Source organism: Mesocricetus auratus, unplaced genomic scaffold, assembly GCF_017639785.1.
Source record: "Mesocricetus auratus isolate SY011 unplaced genomic scaffold, BCM_Maur_2.0 Super-Scaffold_15014, whole genome shotgun sequence".
NCBI lineage: Eukaryota > Metazoa > Chordata > Mammalia > Rodentia > Cricetidae > Mesocricetus > Mesocricetus auratus.
The window spans coordinates 38,343,154-38,367,292 of record NW_024429186.1 but is presented as its reverse complement, the minus strand read 5'-3'; the positions used below and the strand labels follow the sequence as shown (position 1 = coordinate 38,367,292).

The 24,139-nt window shown below is 34.5% G+C and overlaps 1 protein-coding gene and 1 non-coding gene across 21 annotated transcripts in view; both read left to right on the top strand.

Annotated features, from left to right (window-relative positions):
* Window positions 1–24,139, top strand: part of Gphn (gephyrin) — a 364,069-nt gene that overhangs the window by 182,364 nt on the left and 157,566 nt on the right. For 10 of the 20 annotated variants that reach the window (XM_040742856.1, XM_040742855.1, XM_040742852.1 and 7 more), the window contains 4 exons: window positions 6,874–6,940; window positions 9,618–9,890; window positions 11,381–11,485; window positions 19,130–19,264. In XM_040742856.1, the coding sequence (XP_040598790.1) occupies window positions 6,874–6,940; window positions 9,618–9,890; window positions 11,381–11,485; window positions 19,130–19,264 (580 nt within the window). The remainder of the gene's footprint in view (window positions 1–6,873; window positions 6,941–9,617; window positions 9,891–11,380; window positions 11,486–19,129; window positions 19,265–24,139) is intronic. The other 10 variants (XM_040742859.1, XM_040742862.1, XM_040742863.1 and 7 more) reach the window with 1 other exon arrangement.
* LOC121139650 lies at window positions 20,329–20,435 on the top strand. Its single transcript, XR_005876552.1, has one exon. It is a non-coding gene; the product is annotated as a U6 spliceosomal RNA (small nuclear RNA).

Below are 24,139 nucleotides of genomic sequence, written 5' to 3'. Positions count from 1 at the left end.
TTACCCTAGCACTGGGTTTCTCCTTAAGCCCATAGTATCTCTCTCTATTAAGATATCTCTTTTCATTGCTCTTATACTGTACACTATATCCCTCCCTGCCTTAACCTTCTGGTTCCCTCATGTTCTCATCACCCTCCCCTTTACCATTACCCCTTCCCCCAGTTTGCCCCATAGATCTCATCTAACTTCCCTTCCCAGAGGAATCCCTGTGTCTCTCTTAGAGTCCCCCTTGTTACCTATGAATTGTAGTCTGGTTATCCTTTACTGTACATCTAATATCCACTTATGAGTAAATACATACCGTGTTTGTCTTTCTGAGTCTGGGTTATCTCACTCAGTGTTTTTTTTTTTCCAAGCTCCATCCATTTGCCTGAAAATTTCATGAGGTCATCATTTTTTACTGCTAAGTAGTACTCCATTTTGTAAACATTAGCACATCTTTTGTCCATTCTTTGGTTGAGGGGCATCTAGGTTGTTTCCAGGTTCTGACTATTATGAATAATGCTGCTACAAACATTGTTGAGCATATGTCCTTGTGGTATGATTGAGCATCCTTTGGGTAAATGTCCAAGAATGGGTCTTGAAGTAGATTGATTCCCAATTTTCTGAGAAACGGGCATACTGATTTCCAAAATGGGTGTACTAGTTGGTGAGGATCTTTTTCCATTCTGTAGGCTGTGTTTTGTCTTATTTACCTATTATTCATAGGTTTGGTCTTTTCACAGTTTCCAAGATTTCCTGGATGTTTTGTGTCAGGAATTTTTTAGATTTAATATTTTTCTTTACCTATGTATCTTTTTCTGCTATTGTATGTTGAACACTTGAGATTCTTTATTCAATATCTTGTAATCTGTTGGTGATGCTTGTGTCTATACCTTGTTCACTTACATAGATTTTCTATGTCCAGAATTTCCTCATTTGTGTTTTCTTTTGCTTCTATTTCCAATTTTTAGGTCTTGAACATTTTTATTCGTTTCCTTTAATTGTTCATTGGGGTTTCCTCCCTTGGTTATCTTGGCTTTCTCTAATGGATTTATTCATTTTCCCCAATTTTTTGTTTGTCTTTTCCTCCATCTATTTAAGAGTTTATTCACTTCTTTAAGGACCTCTATCATTTTCATAAAGTTGATTTCAAGGTCTTTTTCTTGTGTTTCAGCTGTGTTGGAATATTCAGGGCTTGCTGTAGTAGGATAGCTGGACTCTAGTGGTGACATATTGTCCTGGCTATTGTTGATTGTGCTCCTATGCTGGCATCTAGGCATCTGGGTTTATGGTGATTATATGTCTTAGTTCCAGTTTTTGGATTTGTCTTTGTTGGATGGATATTTCTTTTCCTTTGTTTCTTTTTCCTCCCTTGTCTTCTGACTTGTATGGCCTGTGTTTGATCAGATAGATAGTCTCAACTGGAGTTGAGGTCTGGATTTCTGGTGGCCAGCATAGTCTCTTGTAGAGCAGGAAATTTCTGCCTGAGTTGGGGGGAGGAGTTCTGGAGGCTGCTTGACTTCAGGTCCAGTAGGTAGTCTCCACTTGGGTTAGAGACTGGAGTTCTAGTGACCATTGTGGCCTCTAATCCTTTGGGGAGTTGGGGGCTGGGATATAGTGATGAGGAGTGGAGGGGTAACTGAGGATAGGGTGAGTGGCCTACCTGGTATTCTGGCAGGCATGGCCTGTGATTTAGCAGGAGCTCTCTGCCTGATGGAGTAGAAAGTGTGTGTGTGTGTGTGTGTGTGTGTGTGTGTGTGTGTGTGTGTTTTGCAGGGTGGTGTGAAGGTGCCATATCTGCCTGTTCTTCTGACAGGTGAAGCCTGTGGTTAGTCAGAGGGGACCTGTTCTGCTTGATGGAGCCTGTGGTTGCAAGGGGATGTTTTTTTTTTTTTCTGGAAGGAGCCTAGGGAAGGTACACAGGGAGAGGTCTAGCAGATATGGCCTGTAGTTAGTCAGGAGCTATCTTCCTGAGAGAGTGGAAATAGTGGGAAGGAGGAATTTGAAGGTAGGGCATACCTACCTGTTCTGGGAGGCAGAGCCTTTGATTGTGGGGGCATGTTACTGGAGGGAACTTAGAGAGTACGGAAGGTCCATAGGCAGAGGCCTATAGATATCTGTTAAGTCCATTTGATGTATGATATCGATTAATTATGGTGTTTTTCTGTTTACTTTTGTCTAGATGACCTGTCTATTAGAGAAATGGGTGTTGAAATCACCCATTATTAATGGACTGATATTAATCTTGTGTCTTTAATCCCAGTAGTATGTATTTTATGAAATTGAACATATTCACTAAAAATGCCCCAGAGTTTGGTGCATATATGTTTGGGATAGTAATGGCTTTTTGATTAACTCTTCCCTTTCCTAGAATGAAGTGTCCCTCTTCTGATTAATTTTAGTTTGAAGTCTATTTTGTATGATGTTTGTATAGCAATGCCTGCTTGCTTCCTTACTGCATTTGAATACAGTACTTTTTTCATATTTTTACTCTAAGGTGGTTGTTATCTTTAAAACTAGAGTGTGTTTTTTATAAGCAGCAGATGGGTGGATTTTGTTTCTTGATCTGTTCAGTCAGTCTGTCTTTTGATTGGGGAATTGAGCCCATTGATATTTAAAGTTATTATTGATAATTAAAGTTATTTAAAGTTATTATTGAAATGTAGGTGCCTATGTTAGTTGCAGTCATCACGTTGGTGGTGTTTTTGTTCTTGGTGTATTTTTTATTTTAATAATTTTGACTTTGTGTTTGTTTCCATAGTCTCTCTGCTATGCTCATTCCTTTATTCAACCCAAAATAATGCTTCTTGTATTTTCCTTAAGTTTGGTTTGTTGGATATAAATTATTTTAGATTGTTTATGTTGTAAATAATTTTTTCTCCTTCCCTAATGACAGTTTTGCTTCATACAGTATTTTAGCCTTGTTATCATTGTCTTTAGCACTAGGATAGTATATGTGACTTGCATTGTTTTACTCTTGAAGCTTTCAGTACACATCTTTGTTTTGTAGTCTTTGTTTTGACTATGATATGCCATGGGGACTTTTCTTTTCTAGTCTTGTCTATTTTGTGTTCTATGTGCTTCTTGTATTTGTGTGAGTGTGTCTTTTTTCAGTTTGGGGAAAAAGTTATTTGATAATCTAATGAAATCTTGAAACGGTAAAAATTTGTAAGGTAAAAAATAAGGAAATATGAATAAACTATCATACTTGCAGTCTGAGCATCAGTCTGACAATTTCTGAAGTAGAGGTAGAGCTAGTGGCTGAATTCTTTGCTTCTCTGATCTTTCAGCCCCCCCCCAATATCTAACTCTGAGTTTTTATTAAGACAAAAGAGAATTCGTTCTACAGGTGCATGTTTGTACAGGTGAATGTGGAGGAGGCCCAAAGTTAAAGTCACATCACTTCCTTGATTGTTTTCTATTTTATCTATTGATAGTTTCATAAACTATATGCTTCTAATACACATACATGTATAGATATGACTAAATACACATATATCCATCTCTTTATACCATGTACAAAGACATACCAGTGTTTATACACACTCGAGATTACAGTATATTGTGTTTTCCTTACTATTATGTACGATTTAGAAGTTCAAAGTCTGATCACTGGTGTCTTATATATATACCATTGCTTTCTGATGGTAACAGCCACAATCCTCTTCAGATTATCCTTGACTACTCTCAAGAGACCCTCAGGATTGAGCCTGTTGACTGTTTTGATGTTCTCTAACAGGAGGAAGGGGTGGAAAGAGTCATTAGATCTTTATCTGATCTCAATCACTGCCCCTATACCTCTTAGCTATTTGTATATCGACACTGACCCAACTATACGTGACCATGGGGTCTTGGGAGGTGCTAGCATATACTCTTTTTACACTGGCTTTTTGGGGGCCTGCCACCCAGTTGTCAAACAAATCACACAGAGGCTTATCATAACTTATAAATGCCCAGCCTTAGATTGGATTATTTATAGCCAGTTTTTCTTAACTTAAATTATCCCATCTATCTTTTGCCTATGGGCTTTTACCTTTCTCTATTTCTGTATATCTTTATTTACTTCATACCCCGTGGCTTGCTGTGTAGCTGGGTGGCTGGCCCCTGGAGTCTTCCTCATCATGCTCCTAGATCTCTGTTCCCAGATTCATTATTCTCTTTTATTCTCTACCTGCCAGCTCCACCTATCCTTTCTCCTGCTTTGCTATTGGCCATTCAGTTCTTTATTAGACCAATCAGATAGTTATAGACAAACAAGGTAGCACAGCTTCACAGAATTAAACAAATGCAACATGAAAGAATTTAACACATCTTTGCATCAATAAAACAAATGTTCCACAGCATAAACAAATGTAACACATCTTAAAATAATATTCCAAAACAGTCTTTTGACCTGTACACAAGTAAACTTGCATACACAAATACACAGAGAGAGAGAGAGAGAGAGAGAGAGAGAGAGAGAGAGAGAGAGAGAGAGAGAGAGAGGAGAAAGAGAATGTCTAATATATTGTATTATATGGGGCTTTCTTTCTATTATAAACCTTCTACTTTAAGTTCATTTTTAAATATTGTTCATTAAATGGTAATGTTGGTAATACTGAGCATAATCCATCATTGGTCCCCAGTGCCTTAAAAATGCATTCTAGGCCTGTATAGTGATTGTATGACTTCTACTATCAAATCCCATTTTACCTTTTGAGAAAAGATGGGGCAAGTACTTATTTGTTGCCTTTTTTTTTTCAACTAAATTCTTATGTATTACATATCAAAGATTATGTTGCCCCTTTTAATAACTTAATTTTGAAAACTTATTAGAGAGTTTCAGTAGTTAATACAGAATTGCACTAAGAATAAATAGTATAAAAATTCAAACAGTCTATTACAACTGTTCAGACTTTCCAAGCATCCAAATCAGTTAACACTCATAAACATCCAAACTACTGGATCCAATCCCCATCATTTCTTAATTAGTGAACGAGGGAAGGGACACTTAGGAGAGTTTACATTTCTAAGTACCCAAATGACATTTTAATGCTGGTCTACTGATCACACATTGAGAAATACTGATCTATCAAACTAACATTTTTCTGTGTTGCTTCCTGTTTCCCACATACACGCCTAAACTGCCCTTTTTCTTGCCTTTTCCCCAACCCCTTTTTATCTGTTGAAATATTTCCTTCATTAAAAACCACTCTCATCTGTCTCTTCTATAAATTTTTTACTCACGCCCTCACTTAGAGATGCAATGCTTTTGTTTTATATTTGGGAGGCCCGGTCCACCTTGAGCTCAAAGATACTCCTGTGTCTTTGTGTCCCACTGCTGGAATTAAAGATGTTTGCCACCTCACCCAGCAGCAATAGGATCTTAAGGAAGTATTTCTTTTTTCATTTCAAGTTTATCCCTTAGTAAGTTGTATATGCTCCACTGGAAGACCATACATCCAAAAATAGAGTCATGAGGTGTTTTGTTTTGTTTTTAAAAGGATACACAGTTGGGTAGGGAATTGGATTTTAGAAATATTGGGATGTATTATGATGGAAATACATTGTAAGAAATCTCAAAGTACTAATACAAAGGTTAAGAAATCCAGTTTTTAATAAAAGAATGAATTCCAAAATGAAGATAACTAAAGGATGATTCGTAGACATTTTCAAATATATGGAAGGCTTTAAGTAAATGCTAACAAATTTTCCCATTCAGATTGTAAGACAGTTGTAGATTGTTTTTAAAAAAATCAGTGTAATAGAACATCTGTCCTGTGACAAAAATTCTTATAAATATTTTAAGTAGCATAATTTCTTTTTCAAACATAAAATAAAATGTGACAACATTAAAAATGCGGCCAGTTAATGGAATAACAGAATTCTAATTCTTTTTTTTTTTTTTTTTTTTTTGGTTTTTTACGAGACAGGGTTTCTCTGTATTGTTTTAGATGCTGTCGGTCCAGCCCGGCCTCAAACTCACAGAGATCCTCCTGCCTCTGCCTCCCGAGTGCTAGGATTAACGGCGTGTGCCACCACCGCCCTGCCAGAATTCTAATTCTTATAATAATTAACATATACTCTCTATATATGAAATTCTCAATTTTAAAGTAAACTTTTAAAAGAAAAAATAACTCAGGCCTTTCATTCTTGACTCAATTTTTCTAGTACCTTCTAGGTTTATGTTTTGTTTCTAGCCAGCTTTTTTAAACATAGAATTGAAGTTGAATGGTGAAAACAGGGACCATGAATTTAAAAAAGAGTAAGGAGTGGGGTATGGAGGAAGGGCTAGAGGGAAGGGAAAGAAGGGATGAGTAGTATAATTAAATTCTAATATAAAAATAAATATTTTAAAAAGAAATTGACATGGATCTCTCAAAGACCTTTCTATATTAAAACACCTGTAACTATCAATGATTCTTTTTATAACCAAGCTCTCTTGCCTTTTCCCCCATCGCAATTCATTTTTGTAAATCCCTGTTTTACTTAAATTTCTACATTGTTGAAAAGCTAAAACACAAATCTAACCCTCACTCATCTCTTGAATGCTTTCTAATTTAGACTTTTGAACATCACTATTACTACATTAGACATATTAAGGTGCTGTATCCTTGAACCCTTATAATTTATAAAACTGAAAATTAAACAAAAAGGCAGTTGTATAAGGCTCAGCTTACTGTAAAATAGCTAGTTTATTCTCATTCCATTTTCAGTCCATTTTTCTACTCTACTGTATTAACTACTATTATTAAAACATCAGTCAGAATGTCCAATTTGTATAAAAATTGATAATCTCTTACTGTAACATTTTATTCCTATAATAGATGTTCTCAGATGAAACAGTATTATTGGCCTTCATTGAATATTTGTTGGAATTCATTATTCAATCACCTTTCCCTTTCTTTTCAGACCAGTGTGTGGAATAAGGGGGAAGACCCTGATAATCAACCTGCCTGGTAGCAAGAAAGGATCTCAGGTAAGTATTCTTTATATTATTTGACTTAATGAATGGAATTTTAACTTTGAGAATAGACAATCATGAGCTGAACAAGCCGGGCGGTGGTGGCGCACACCTTTAATCCCAGCACTCAGGGGCAGAGGCAGGCAGATCTCTGTGAGTTCGAGGCCGGGCTGGACCGATAGCCTCCAAAACAATACAGAGAAACCCTGTCTCTTAAAAACAAAAACAAACAACAACAACAAAAAAAAAATCATGAGCTGAACACACCAAAGATCCTAACTGCTGACTCTGATCTGAAGTTCAAGAGATTCCCAAAAAGTACCCTCAAATACCATAATTCATTAGGAAAAATCAGAGAACTCACTAGCACTTTATATATTTACAGTTATTGTTTATAGAAGGAAAAATATAAATTAATATAAATTAAAGTGAGCCAAGAGAAGTACATCAGAGTCCAGTCAATAAACCAGATGCAGAGCTCCCATTGTCCTCTTTCCGTGTACTCATGAATTTGTTACTCTCCTGGCATTGTGACAATATACTTGGAACATTGCCAATCAGAGAATCTCATTTGAGCTGTTATGTTTTTTTGCATTTCTGTTTGTTTGTTCATTCTAGCTCATCATACACTGTCCAAATACCTTAAATTTGGTTCTTATCCCTTTAGTCTCCAGTATCTTTCAGAGGCAAAGTAATACCAAAGAAGGTGCAAACCTGCGTTGTAATCCACATTGTTAGGTGATCTGTTGCCAAAGCCCTCTGACAAACATGAGCACTCAAAGTCATGGCAGGCTAGTATCCTAGAAGTCGTCTTCTAGTAGCTAAAGGCAAGTCCATGCTCTTTCTGTGTGATAATTCTGCACTACATATGTTATGGTATGTTCTGGTCTTTAGCTAAGGGTTTTTACCAAACAATTGACTTTACTCAAAGAATATGTTCACTTTAACTTATAGCACTTAACAAAGCAATATTACCAGTGAGAATATCCTTCATTTGCAAGCAGCAACATGAAATATCGTTAGATTTAGTGAAACAAATAATCTACCCTTTAAAGACACTATATATTTCCATTTTTTAATTGTAATTTAAAATTCCCCACCTTGATCTGTTGTTCTTTGTAGTATGTGATACATTCATGCAGTAATGTATAACAGAAATTAACTGAAACAATTTACAGTCATTTAATGGACAATCATTTTCTATCTGCATTATACTTTAAGGAAACTTTAATTCACTTTCCAAATATATTTGGCCAACATTATCACTGCTACTGCAGTAATAACAATGCCAATATTACAATACATCTAAATGTAGCTGAGATACAGCATAGAGGTATAAGTTCTGTTGAGAAATCAAAGGCCCTAGGAATATCATGTAACCAAACAGATGAATTACTTGTTTTCATCTTCTTTGGCCACCTGCAAAGTTGGAGCATTCCAAAAGATGATCTTCACTAGTGACAACTTAAGGTAATTCCTGAAACTAATTCACTGGGATTCAGAAAACTCACTGAAAGGTGTTATAGGTATTATTAACATAGGAAGGTGATATTGATTAAAATTAAGAAGGGAAAAGTGCATAGAGCAGAACAAAAGAGGTACCTGCCAAACAAAAAGCTTTGTCTTCTCTCCCTTTGGACCATGATACCATCCTGTCCAAGACACATGACAATGTATATGCAGTACATTGCCAATTAAGAATGCCAACCTGAGCCTTTGATATCAATAGTTTTCAGGGCATCTAGTAGTCAAATATCGTAGCAAATAAAGACATTATTATCAGGCATGACATCCTAATGTGTGGTTATAACCTCCCAGAAGTCAAAGGAAAATATCAAGCCTCTGTTTCATCAAGATTGCATTCTTTAAACAATATACAGTCAAAGATTAGGCATTCTTCAAGGTATGCCATTAATGCTGCTAATTTTTTAGTTATTTCTTCACCTCTTAGACTTCCATTTATTCCTCAGACATAATTAATTCTGTATCTGGTTGTAAGTTCTTACCTGTTGTCTTTTGAAGATGCATTATAGATAATAATGGCACATGAAGAAAATATTATATTGACCTCTATTCAGAACTTTTTACAATTTTCTTTCTATTTTTACTTATTTCTTAGTGGGTTTGTGATGATTATACTGGTATGCTTTATGGTAATAGAATGTCCAATCTGAACAACAAAACCTGATCCTTAATGTGGTTTTGTAGATCTTATGCTAACTTTATGAAAACTCCTGCCTTTTGTATCCTTTCTATATAAGGTGTAAATATATCAAAAGTTGTACCAAAGCCGGGAATTTGTGGTGTACGCCTTTAATCCCATCATTTGGGAGGCAGAGGCAGGTGGATATCTGTGAGTTCTAGGCCATCCTGGTCTACAGAGCGAGTTCCATGACAGGCTCCAAAACAATACAGAGAAACCCTGTCTAGGGGAAAAAAAAGTTGTACCAAAATTGTACTTTAAAGCATAGTGTCATTCATCTAAGGACCATAACCTCTAACATATGGAAAATATCATATATACCATATGCTGTGATTGTTTCATATTTCACATTAAAAAGATGTATCAAATATGACTCATTCTTGAAATGGCTGGAAATACAATTCCAAAATTAGAATCAGTTTGACTGCCGCCAATTTAAATGTCTATTAAAAAGCCTAACTTTTATTTCTTTTTTGTCTTTGTGGGCAGGAATGCTTTCAGTTCATACTGCCAGCTCTACCTCATGCCATTGACCTTTTACGTGATGCCATTGTAAAAGTAAAGGAGGTGCATGATGAACTTGAAGATTTACCTTCTCCACCACCTCCTCTTTCTCCACCTCCTACAACTAGCCCCCATAAACAGACAGAAGACAAAGGGGTTCAGTGTGAAGAAGAGGAAGAAGAAAAGAAAGACAGTGGTGTAGCTTCAACAGAAGATAGTTCCTCATCACATATAACTGCAGCAGCTATTGCTGCTAAGGTAAGTCTGCTGAGAGAGACAGAGTTCTGACGCACCCATGGGGAAATTGCTGATTTAACCCCTCTTTCCATTTCATCCTTCCATAAATTTAGTACTTCTTGATAGCATCTTGAAATTGAACTGGAACATCCATTAAATTTTGTCACTGTGTTCTCTGTCCTGGCACAGATTCTTTTGTAAGCATTGAAGTTAGTTTGTAATTAGGTAATGATATGCCAATTACCTAATGAAGTTATAGCTATAGTGATAAATAATGTGATATTTAAGAACTCTTTAAAGTTGTCATTTTTATTAAATTTACAATGATTATATATTTAGAACATCAAAACTCCACAGATTTTTAAACAGAAAACAAAAGCTAAAAAGGCCTCAGATGACTCTTGAAATTAGTTGGAAAAGAATTAACTTAAAAAATTTGCCTGGAGTAAAGGTAAAGGAAACCCCTAACTATTCCAGGGACAAGGGGATAATATTACCACACAAAAAAATTTAAAGACAAGTCTTTTAAGAGGCTTTTGGTTTTTCCTCAACTAAATACTTATTTAATTATTGTCAAACACAATTTTACTTAATGGTATAGGGAATAAATTAATATATTTTCCTTTTAATTTAATAATGTTATTTAAGTGTTAGGATAACACCAAAGTTTACAAATTTTCTTCAGATGGATGTAGAAATAGATATAATACCATGAACTGTTTGAGTAATGGCCATAGGAAAATCTTTTTTAATTTTTAAAAATTATTTGTTCTTTGGTTAAAAGAACAATGTAAGACAAAATTACCTTGTTACTAGTTTGCTAGCATTTAGGGAAATACAGTTTTTCAATAGTTCTGAACAATAATCAGGAGTTACAGTGCTGTGGGAACTTTGATAAAGTCAAGGTCTAAAAATATGTAATAAAATCATCTTTTTCAACCTTACATTATTGCTTGACACTACTTTATAGATAGCCTAGTAAATGCTAGCAATATCAGTTTTCAAGTCTATAAAGACTTTTCATATGACTTAGTTCTGAATTCCTTATTGAAAATAAACAGATTAGAATCACATAGAAGTTCTTTTCAAGTCCATTAGCTAATCAGTACATAGTTCCCTTATTAAACACTACCAGATTCTTCTGTGTGTACATTATTTAATAATTCATTAAATCCTATCCATATTATTAAGTACTAAAGACTGATTTTTATTGGAACCAATTAATAAAGTAGGTTCATTTTAAAATCATTGCACTTTCTTTTTTTTCCTTAATTAAAAGGGTAAGCCCTTTTAATTACAATTAATTGATGATTTCTTTACATCAATTTTGGTTGTAAAGGAAAATACATCATATAAGATCAAAGCTGATTTTGTCACTTTGAATTTAGAAAAATTTGTCATTTCATTGTTCCATTTGTGCTCACTTTTTTTTTCTTTTAGTCACTTTGCTTATGTTGTAACTTCATGCTGTGCTCTCATTGTATTCATAATTGTTATATGTTATACGTTAGAAGCATCCATTCTACACCAGTCCTGCTGTTTTCATGGCACATGGACAGCCCATCCCTGGTATCATCAGTTATTCCCATCATGGAACAGGCAGTGCAGATAACCGGGTAAGACAATGAGTTTTGAATAATAATTTTGCAAATATATATCATAATTCCTTTACTTGGAGGCAGTCTATAACATATAGGAGATTAGTTATTTTATTGTGAAAGATCTTCAGGTTTATTGAACATATCACATCAAGGAATTTAATAGTATCTTCTGTGTCTAAATTTATCTGCAATCATTAAAATTCTATCATTTATAGCAGTGAACTTTCATCAAATGACTTTCAAGAAATTCGTTGCTCAAGAACTCTGGATTTTTTTGGTTTTTCTTTGCTCATTTTACAGTTTTATTGAATACCTCTAAATAAACTGCCTAGCTTAATTAAGATAGTATCTTAGGATTGTGCCTTAATACCTAGAAAGTTTAATCAAACTAATAATTTGTAATGGCGTTTTAGTTTCATGAGCTTGCATCTCATTTTCTTTTCCTTCCCTGTGTTCTCATTGCAACCACTGAGACCTCAATCTTCAACTTGAATGATCATTAATCTTTAGATACAGGTACTCAAGAAAAACAAAAAAGTTAGATTTAAAATTAAAATTCTTAAATATAAATCATTTTATAACAATAATTTAGACCACGGTTGAAAAATCCATTTCAATCCATTCTGTGCATATGAAATAAAATGAAACCAAAAAAGCAAAAGAAAACTAATTCATCAGGTAAATTTGTCTATACGTACTTAGGAATTACATATATGTATATAATAGTTTTTGGAAGATAACATCAAACGTATAGTTTAATATTTATGTTACATAATGTATATCTGGTTGAAAATAAAATTGGGTTAGTCAAAATAAACATAGCAAATTTAGATTGTAATTAATATAAATATTAGTGAATGGTTTTTAGCAGTGCCAAATTTGAAGGTTTCTTCTTCCATTCACATCTTACAGTGCTAGCCATTATAGAAAACATTATGAGCTTTTAAGATAAAGTCATTGCAACGTTCTACATTAATAACCAAGAGTATAGGCTACTATATTCTAATAATATTAGATTAGACCCCCATAACTTATTTGAGGACTGTAGAAATGGATAAGCAGTTAAGGGCACATGCTGCTCTTCCAGAGAACCTGAGTTTGATTCCCAACACCAATGTTAGGTAGCTTACAACATCCTTTAACTCCAACTCTAGGTAGATCCAAGTCTTCTGGCCCCTGTGGGCACTTAAACTCAAATGCACATATCTCTAAACAGATACAAACATACATAAAGTGAAAAAATAATAAAAATAAATCTTTAAAAGATAATTAGATACAGTCTCTGAAGAATTATTTGAATAGCATTTATCCTCAGTTCTCCCAATGATTTATATATCTACTACCATCATTTAAAGTACATATGAAAGAAGGTAATTATCACATACAATAGATGTAAATTATTGTGACAATTTTCTATAGAAACTACTTTGAAAATAGATCCAAAATGCTATAAGTGGATGTCATCATTGTAGGATGCAGAAACTTATATATTGGCTAAGATTTAATATTCCTTTGTAAGTATTAGCAATATTAGTCATTTTGTCATTTTAACAGATACTTACTTTTTTAGCTAGGCTTAATGTTTATTCCTTTGCTAAATGATGAGTCATTTATCAAAGTATCTAATGTTCTTCTTTATACTGTGCCTCCATAGGAAACAGTGAGAAAAAGAAGAAAGAGGTAATAGTCAATAAAACACCTTTAGTATTCTTTGTGCTTATTTATACAAACACCAATAGATTGTTCCAGACCATAAAAAATTTGAAGCCTAGGTAGATTTGCAGTTATTATTACTACTTTTCTTTCCCAAGTAATTTTGTTCTTCTTATCACCAAAAAGAGAAACTTGATCAATGAAATGTACTGAATTTTCAGCAGTTATTAGTAATCTGATTACTACTTATTGCCAAAAATTTTTGGCTGCCTGTCCAGCAAGCATTTCCCACTCCCTCTTCCTAATACTGCACTATGAACATTCCCATCACATAGTTTGAATAGTCTGGCTTAATATAATCACCGTTTTAATTTCATCTGACCACAGTTATTACTTCAGATAACACATAATCCCAGCCTATATGAGCTCATGGTTCTCAGCTCTGACTTTATTTGAAGTGCTGGGGCACAAATTCTGTTTAAACATAAATATGAATGAAGAAGCACATATCCCGAGAAGTGCCATCTTGGGACTATGAAAACAAGTCCTGCCATAATGAAATGAAATGTAAAAAAGAAATTATAAAAAATGGGAGATAGAGATATCAGATTCTCACCATACTGTTTTTAACCACGTCTTCATCGTTCTTTTAAACCATAGGTACCTCTCAATTTTATTAGATAAAGTCTTTTTTTCTTTTTTGGGTGGTTTTTTTTTTGAGACAGGGTTTCTCTGTGGCCTTGGAGGGTGTCCTGAAACTCGCTCGGTAGACCAGGCTTGGTCTCTAACTCACAGAGATCCACCTGCCTCTGCCTCCCGAGTGCTGGGATTAAAGGCGTGCGCCACCACCGCCTGGCAAAGTGTTTTTTTCTTAAAAATAATTGAAATAAAGATGAAATGCTACTCACTATAAGCAAAAAGAAATTTTTATCAATATACAGTAATGTATAGGTGTCATTAAGATAATATTTTTAAATGATAATGAAAATAAAACAAAGATAAGATTAATTTTTTTTAATTCACTAACATATATAAAGTAGGATTCCCTAAAGTTTCATACTTGGGTGAGAAACTTGATTCAAGAGGATAGAGTGTAAGGAATATGAAATAGGGGAGGAACAAAAAGCAATTAAGTACTACTCTTCTGTGATTGAAAGCTTTGCTAGGTATAGTAGTCTGGGCTGGCATCCATGGTCTCTTAGTGTTGATAGTATATCTATCCAGGACCTTCTAACTTTCAGAAGTTAGGTGTAATTCTGGTGAGTTTGCTTTTATATGTTACTTGACCTTTTTCCTTGGCTGCTCTTAATATTCTTTCTTTATTCTGTATGTTTGGGGTCTTGATTATTATGTAGCGAGGGGACTTTTTTGTGGTCCACTCTATTTAGTTTTCTGTAAGGTTCTTGTACCTTCATTGGCATGTCTTTCTTTAGGTTGGAAGAGTTTTCTTATATGATTATGTTGAATATATTTTCTGCCTCTTTGAGGTAGTTTTCTTTACCTTCTGCTATACCTGTTATTCTTAGGTTTGGTCTTTTCATGGTATCCCATATTTCCTGGATATTTTGTGTTAGGGATTTTTTGGACCTAAGATTTTCTTTGGTCGATGAATATATTTCCCCTAGTGTATCTTCAACACCTGAGATTCTCTCTTCCATCTCTTGTATTCTGTTGGTTATGCTTGCATCTGTAGTACCTGATCATTTGCCCAGCTTTTCTATTTCCTGCCTTCCTTCAGATTGTGTTTTTTTTATTGTCTCTATTTCAGTTTTCAGCCCTTGCACTGTTTGAATTGTTTCTTGCAATTTTTGCTTTGTCTTTTCATCCATTTGTTGCATTTTTTTATTTTTTGGTTTGTTTTTTCTTCCATTTCTTGCATTTTTTGGTTTGGTTTTCTTCCATTTCTTGCATTTTTTGGTTTGGTTTTTTCTTCCATTTCTTTGAGGGATTTCCCCATAACCTCTTTGAGGGCCTCTATAATTTTCATGAAGTTGTTTTTAAGGTCATTCTCTTTTGCTTCATTTGCATTGGAATGTTGGAGTCTTACTGGTGTGGAGTTTCTAGAATCTGTTGTTGTCATATTTGTTTTTCTGTTGCTGAATGTGTTTTTGTATTGTCTCCTTCCCATCCCTTCTTCTAGTGGGTACAGAAAGAGCCTCTTCCTAGCCTGGTGGTTAGGGGGCCAGAGTTCCCTTTCAGTGGGTGCAAGCAATTCCAATACTCTCATAGTTCTCCTCTTCCAGGTCCTAGTCCTGGTCCTGTTGGTGGAGAAGAAGGCCAGAAACCTGGGGTGTGTAGGCTCCCACCTGAAAGGGAGACTCAGTGGCAGTCCCCAGGCACTGGAAACCCGGGCCTAGAAACAGACCCTGAATTGCCTGGTCTTGCAGGTGGGGAAGAGCAGGAAACTGGGGTGCATAGGCTCCTGCTGGAAGGGAAGGCTCACTGGTGGTCCCCAGGCACTGGCCCCGTGGGTGAAGAAGAAGAGCTGGAAACTGGGGTGCATAGGCTCCTGCCCGGAGGGGAGGCTCAGTGGCGGTCTCCAGGCACTGGTCCTGGTCCTGTTGGTGGAAAAGAAGACCAGGAATCTGGTGTGCTTAGGGAGGGGAGGCTCAGTGGCAGTCCCCAGGCAGTCCTCAGGCACTGGAAGGCAAGCCCGGATACAGGACCTGGTCCTGTTAGAGGAAAAGAAGACCAGGAATAGGGTGCAAAGGCTCCCTCTGGGAGGAGAGGCTCAGTGGCAGTCCCCAGGCACTGGGCCCGTGGCTAGATAAGATCAGGAAACTGGGGTATATAGGCTCCCGCCGGGAAGGGAAGCTCAGGAATATGTTTCTTTTTTATATTTCTATTGTTTGCTTTTAGTGTATGTTACCTGTAGAAGTTCTTAGGTTTGGAGATATTTGCGTGAATATGGATGATGTACTTTGATAATATTCACCCCACCTACATCTTTTATCCCACTCTTTGCTATCCTCTATCTCTTTCCATACCCCTTTGAGTCTACCTTTTACATTTATATCTTAAATTCTACGTTTGAGAGAAAACTTGATGCTTGTTTGATTTATTTTTTAGTTTTGCTCAGTTTGCTTAATACACTAACCTGCTGTTCCATATATTTTCTTGCAAATGATATAATGGACTCTGTGTCTTAACAAAACTTGACTATATATATTGTATATGCATGTATGTAAGTACCTCATTTAATTCATCAATATATCTGTTGATGGGCACCCAGGAAGTGGCTGCTGTGGACACTGACATGTTAAACATGGAAACATGAGTGATTATAACAGAGATATTTTCTGATTCTTTTAGTCAGCAAGACATAGTTATATAGCTTGATCATATGGTAGTTATATTTTTAATTTTTGAGAAATTTACACACTAATTTGGACTAATGTATATTCCCATGAGCAGTGTGTAAGGTCTTCTTTCATTCTTATTAACATTTTTGGGCTTTGTTTATTTTTTCTCTGATATCATTCTGACTGTAGTGTAATAAAATCTCATTATAGTTTGGCTTGCATTTCTCTGATGAGTAAATGTATTAAGCATATTTTCATGGATTTGTTGGCCATCTGTACTCCTTTTTGGAAAAGTATTCACTTTATCTGTACTTTTTATTTGTTCCTTTAATGTTTTATCTTTTTGTTCTATCTACTGTATATTAACCCATTGCCCGGTAAGTTGCTGGCAAAATTGTTCTTTCATTCTGTAATCTTTCTGTTCATTCTGGTAATTATCTTCAGTACTGTGTAGAAGCTTCTTATTTGGTGCAGTCCCACTTACTCATTCTTGCTCTTATTTCCTGAGTTGTCCTATTCAGAAAGTCATTTCAAGTTGCTTTTGTTCTTCCTTTGGTCTGTGTGTCTGTTTTTGAGAGAACACTATATTGTTGCATGACTATGACTCTGTAATAATAAGTATTTTGATGCTTTTACTATTGCTAGATTTATTCAGGATTGTTTTAACTATTTTTAGTCTTTCATTTTCCATCTTAACTTCTTTTGTCTTAAACTTTAGCTATATTGAATATTTCAGGACCTACTGTAATATTGTTACTGGTTTCTGGTCAAAGCATATTGTCTTGTCTGTTAATGTGCATTTTCACACTGGTGTCTAGAAATCTGGTGTAATGGTGAATGGGGTGTTTATCTGCTTTTGTCTTTATTGTGTGGGTGTTTTGTTCTTTGGTTGTTGTTGTTCTCCCAGGATCTTACACATGTGTTGGCTATGTGGTCCCTAGTATAAACTACTTCTGCAAGTTGCTGGATGACATGGAATAGAAATGTGCTAAAAGGCTGAGAGGGACTTTGGGAAAGAGCTAAGGGGTTCCTTTCCACAACAAGAGGCCAGATACCTAGGAAGTTGGAGCTGGAGAAGAGATGCCCCTGCAAGTAGGTTACAGTAGGGCAAAGGCTGTCAGGAGAGACAGCAATGAAAGGGCTAGGTAGATCCTGGATCTATACCAAAAGTCAGAGTCTCTATTGAATGGTGTTGAAGGTGTCTATAGGATCAAGATGAAAAGATCATAATGGAAGGCAGAAAGGAGAGTAAGAATTTCCTATCTGAATCCCAGTCAGGTGTTGCCACCAGATTTCCCTGTGAGACAATGTTTTCTAGGTGTCCGCAGCTGACACAGAGGAATAGGGGTGGACTAGAAGAGAGGGTTGAGAGGGTTCAAAGAAAAGAGCTAAGCTGAATACCCACTAAGAGGCAGGAGTGCCCAGGGTATGGAGGTGTGGTGAGTGGAGGCCATATGAAAGCTCGCTGCTACTAGAGGGACCATAATGAAGACCAGAAAGGATAGAGAAAATTGCCTACCTGACTCACAGCCTGGTGGGACCTCTTAAGATCCCAGGTAGAAAGCGCTTCTAGATATTTACAGCCTTAATGTCCATTTTTAAACTGGTAATCTATCTCTAATACTCTAGCACAAAATAACTAAATTATTCATAGTCTAAAGTAACAAATTTGATAACATAAGTATTTATACTTAAAATTATCTACACTGTTTCTCATTTTGTTTATATTTTTTAGAATAGTGATAATGAGTCATCAGTCTTCAGCATATGAATTCATAGATATAACCTAATACATTAAATATTTACTATTTCAAACTGCTAAGTAACTTATGTACATTATCTTACTTAACCATCAGTATAACCCAGAAATCCAGATGCTATAATTATCTTCATTTTTCAGATGAAGAAAATGTTGCTGGGAATGATATACTTATTCATTAGTGTCCTAGCAAAAGGGACATAACACATTTAAATAAGTTGTTGAGATTTTTAATAAAGGCAAATATTTATACTGAACTTAGAGAAAGCAGGAAGGCAATGTGAATTTCTGGGGGATTAATAAGCAAAAAACCCTCACTGTTCCAAGTTGTATTTTGGCAAAAAGGGACCCTGAAAATTCCAGGAACTCTAGTGCCATAAAAATAAAGAGCTCCATATATAGGAGCAGAACTATGGTCTGTAGTTGAGAGACACATCTAACCTCTGATGAACTGAGATGAAGTAAAGTAAATAAATACCAAAACAATCCTCTAACCTTTGGTCTCATACCAGGCCCTGACATCTGGAATAACCTAACTGGGAGTCAAGGAGTACAAACTAGCTAGTTGATGATGTCAATAAAGGTCAGTTAGAAACAGAGAAGATTTAATGTTGGAAAATGAAATTTAAAAATCTAGGAATATGTTGCTCAAGATTTCAAACTATTAAATGGCAAAATCAGTTATTGAGTAACATGTTTTTCCTCCTAACCACAGTTCTGGACTACTTGTCACTAAAGTGTTTCGTAATATATTATTTGTCAGAAAAAAATTGTAGTGCTAAAAATGTCTGAAACAGATATTACATCTGCTTATATATAAGTGACATCAAGTGTATGAGAGCTTAACTTCAAAGAATGACGAAAAAATCAAAAACGAAGATGTGAGTGCTAATTTTATATGCTGTGGCCTTTTCATAATGTTAAACTATAGTCGTTCTTGTTTAGATTCCAGATTCCATCATTTCTCGTGGTGTTCAGGTGCTCCCACGAGACACAGCCTCCCTCAGCACTACTCCTTCAGAATCACCCCGTGCTCAGGCTACATCTCGCCTCTCTACAGCTTCTTGTCCAACACCAAAAGTAAGTGCAGATCTTTCTTATCTTTCTCTATGAATTCTGAGAAAACTAACAAATGTTTCCCTGCTTGTCATTGTTGGATTGCATGCAAAATACTGGTAACAATGAATGAAATATATCATAGCTATCATCCAGTGTTTTATAATCTTACTAGGATAATAGACATATACTATATGCCTGCTCCTACATTACAGGTAAAGATACCACTTTCTAAAAGTTATGTTTCTTTGTGATAGACAAATTATTTTTTAGGAAACTTATCAATGTGGGTATAAAAATATATTATTCTGAGGGTGAATGTATTTTTGGCCAATAAATCAGCAATATTAACAAATAGTATGACAAATGGGTTTTTTTTTTCCTTTTAAACTTCAGACTTGGATACCTACCTCCTCTAATATCATTCCAAAATTTTCAAACAGACTTGATTTGGAATGTTGCTGCCTCTTATTTGGAAACAAAACTAAATTTGTTAGAAAGAAAGTTTTAATGCCAACCTTTGGGAGAGGGTAGGAGTTTCTTAGTTTTTATTTTTTATAGTCTGTCCCTGAAGCGTTTTTACTGCTTCATAATTTGTGTGTAAGGTAAAGTCATGAGCAAGCTTAAGTATTGTTTACCTATCTTCTGGAATATCTCCTCTGTGGAAAAATCACTCGCTTGTTCTTTCAAGTTCCATTTGTGAAGAAACCAATATTGTTATCAAAAATTACTTTCTTCCTTAATGAGACATTGTGTTAGATATCAAGCTATATCCTAAATTTGTCATTAGAATGTGATAATTTTTCAAACTGGCCTTTTTCCTCATCATTATATTTAAAAGCAAGTATACCTTTCTCCTTCAAGTACAACTTTTCTATCAGTTCTATGAGTTATAATTTTATTTGACTAGAATTTATCTCAAAATTATTGATGTTATAATGTGTGGGGTTTTTTTTACATTTTACAGTAGATGATAGAGTACTCTTAGGAAAATTTTCATCATGTTACAGTTATATTTGCATATTATTGTGTTTAGATAGATGTCAGAAAAAGTAACAAATAATGTTAGCATTTAAAAATTGAGATGGGTGCTCGCTTCGGCAGCACATATACTAAAATTGGAACAATACAGAGAAGATTAGCATGACCCCTGCACAAGAATGACATGCAAATTTGTGAAGCATTCCATATTTTTAAACAATAAAAATTGAGGTTGTAAATATTAAAGGACTAAAAACTATGAAAACATTCTAGACATAAAATGTATGTTAGTGTACTTGATTACCAGCCACACTTTAAGCTAAATGAAAATATGAAGTTAAGCACGCAGGAGGCAGAGGCAGGCAGATTTCTGTGAGCTCGAAGCCAGCCTGGTCTAAAAGCGAGTTGCAGGACAGCCTCCAAAACAATACAGAGAAACCCTGTCTCGAAAAACAAAAAACAACAACAACAACAAAGACCTGAATTTCATAGACAAAATTTTATGAGTTTTATTATATTAACTAAATAAGATAATGTGTGATTTTTGACTGCACTAAATTCTGAGTGTAAAATCTAGGGTTTTTTGTAAAGTTCAGAAAATATTTAAAACTAAAATTTAGGTTGGCTGTAAGATGTTTTAATCTACCACATATTAAGACCTCATAGCTAAATATATAAATCTACTAAAGACACAATAAATTTTTCCATTATTATAAATTTGCTGTATCATAAATATGTTTGAAAATAGTTTAGGCCAAATATAGTTACATAAAATTGTTCTTAAGACTCAAAATTTTTTAAGAATCACTTATACTTCTATTTTCAACAAAGTAAAATTCAGATTATATATTTAATTTATGAAATGAATATGCATATTCAAAGACTTTAATGAACAAGTGGTTTCTTTTGATGTTATAGATTGATATTCACATGTTCAAACTGAGCATAAATTCAAATAAAGCACTGTCTTTTCAATCTAAGAAAAAGATACTGTTTTATAAAACTTTCCCAGCTCTAGAATATATGTCTTAAAGTTACAGTAATTAGCTTGGCCTAGTATCTTTTGCCTGTATTTCCAGCACTCAACAGATTAGGCAGGAGGATCACAGGAGTTTGAAGCCAATATGAGTTACAACCTGGGATAAAAAGTGAGAACATGTCTCAAAAACACAGAGAGGAGGAAGAAAGCAGGAGGAAGTTGAAAGGGAGGGAGGGAGGGACAGAGGAAGGAAGAGGGAAATTAGAAAATAAAAATTTTCCTTGGTCAAATTTTTCAAATAAAATTCAATTGTGGGCTTAAAATACTACTACAGTAAAGTATTTTGGACATTAACATTTTAAAAGAGTAAAGATTACAATAAGATCTCCCTAAAGACTAATATTTCAATAGGGATATGAAGAATGAGTGAAACAAAAAGTTAATTTTTTCTTGCATAGATATTCAAAAAGTCATGTTCTTCAATAATGACCACTTTAACAGCATTCATCACCATCAACAACTCTCTGTAAATGTTTTCATTATTACATGAGTTTCCTTAATTTGTTATTCAGCATCTGTTTTCAAGCATGCTGGTTTTTAAGTATGGCTTCCCAATGCTCATCCTATTTTACCCTGAATTAAGTTTCAAGACCATAGATAGATTTTAGCACTTAACTCTGTTCTGAATAAAGTATTTCTTTTAATTCTGCATCATAATAATCTAGTACAGAAAGGAAGATGAAAAAGATTCTCAAGTTTATAATTTAAGGTATAAGGTAGATGGTAGTATTAACTATATTAGGACATAAGAGAAAAATAACTAATTTTCAAGATTTAAGAAAAGATATTACATTTTGATTTGATGTGTTCAATAAAAGGTATTTGTGTAGAATTCAAGGATCGCTATTCTGTGTAGAAGTGAAATTTGCCATTCCTGTATTTACTGCCTTTTGGTTGTAATGTTATAATTTTGTGCATATTAGTCAACTCTATAGAAATCAGCTTTCTATGTTTCAGACTAAGCATGAAATGTGTCTTTTAAAAAATATATGTGCAATTGAATTTTCTTTGTATCAGAAATACCACATAATCTTGAATGATCATCTTTATAAAGAGCAGTTGACCCTGGTAAGAGTCACAGATTCCAATACTTACTTCTCTCTTTAAAAGTCTCATTAACATTAAGCAAGATGTTTAATATTTTCTGAGTTTTATGTCTATTTGAGACTGGCTTTGCCCAGTTGTAAGACAGGAATAATGAGCCAGTGGACAGTATTTACTGCCTTTGGGGAAAAAATAAGGCTACTACAAATTATAATAAAGTACAATTAAATGTTACTGTTTTTTAACAGGAGTACAAAATAATTAGAGAATTATCTTCAAATTCATTCCAGTGATTGTTAATGGGAATTTAAATGAAAGATTTGTGATATAGCTCAGTAGTAAATTTGCCTAAGATGTTCTAGAGTTTCAGGTCCACCCCCATCATCAGATAAACAATAAACCATGGTAGTACATATCTGTAATCCATACTAAGGGGGTATGACAGGAGGATTTTGAGTTCAAAACCAATTTATCATCTCAAAAAATAAGAAATTATGTGTGTGTGTGTGTGTGTGTGTGTGTGTGTGTGTGTGTGTGTGTGTGTATAGAAGAATAAGAAACCTAATTTTATTCTGCAGGGTCTTGGGTTGTTTCTCTAAGTTTTAATTCTGAATAATATTTAAGATGAAATTCTTCCTGTCAATTTACATATGATTACTCATTTCTCTAGGTAATGGCAGTATCAAACATTTAACATCGTGTGTGTGTGTGTGTGTGTGTGTGTATGTCTGTGTGTGTGTGTTTGTGTTGCATATTATATTTTTGTCTGCGTTTTAACCCTTAGGATTCTTCCATCTATAAGAACAAATTTACTGGATAAAATACACTGTTTTGTTTATGTTATAGTTGTTCACTGTTCACAATCCAATGATGACAGTCAATTATTAAAATATAAGAATTGTTCATTGAATGTAATTCCCTCTAGCAGATATTTATTGGGTGAAAATTTTTTTAAATTTTTCGAGGCAGTTATTTATTGGGTGGGAAATTTTAATATATTTTTAAAATTTTTCCAGACAGTGTTTCTCTGTGTAGCTTTATAGACCAGGCTGGCCTCGAAATCACAGAGATCTACCTGCCTCTGCCTCTCAAATGCTGGGATTAAAGGCGTGTGCTGCCATCGCCCAGCTTAATATTTTATTTTCATCAGGAAAAATTTTTTTGTATCAGATATTTTCTTATAATGAATTCTTACTGGAATGAATGCCACAACTTTTGCTTTATAGTAATGCAGACAGTTTTGATAACAATTTGGGGTTTTTGTCTTTTATTGCCCCTAAATAAAATAGTGCATAAGTCAAAGAAATGAAATGGTAAATAGATCCTAAAGAAATATATCCAATGTATAGAGCACTCAAGTTCTACCATAATGATGATCTTCCAAAAAGGGTTTGATAAAAGAATAAATCTATAACACAGAACATGATTTATAACTAAGCTCACTGTTGATTTTCAGTTATGACAAACAGAAAAATCTGTGGAAACCGAAAGAAGAAAAAAAAATGAAGGAGAAAGTAATGATAAAACTAAAAGGTGGGGAAAAGCCAAAAATGCAATGTATTCACAAGAGAGTATTTTAAGGACTGATTTTGTTATCTTTTGTTTTTCTGAGTATCTGAATTTTAATGTTTTAACAAGGTAATGTAAATTGTAGTCACCTATTCCTTGTGCCATACAAACTAAAACATAATTTTATGATTCATAGGAGGAAAAGATTTATACATAAAGTTATCAGGAAATTTTTTTATTATGCTTAGAAATAAAATGTATAAACTTAATATCCAACTGAATAATTTATGCAGTTGTTTAAAAAAGTATAATTGAAATCTTTTCGT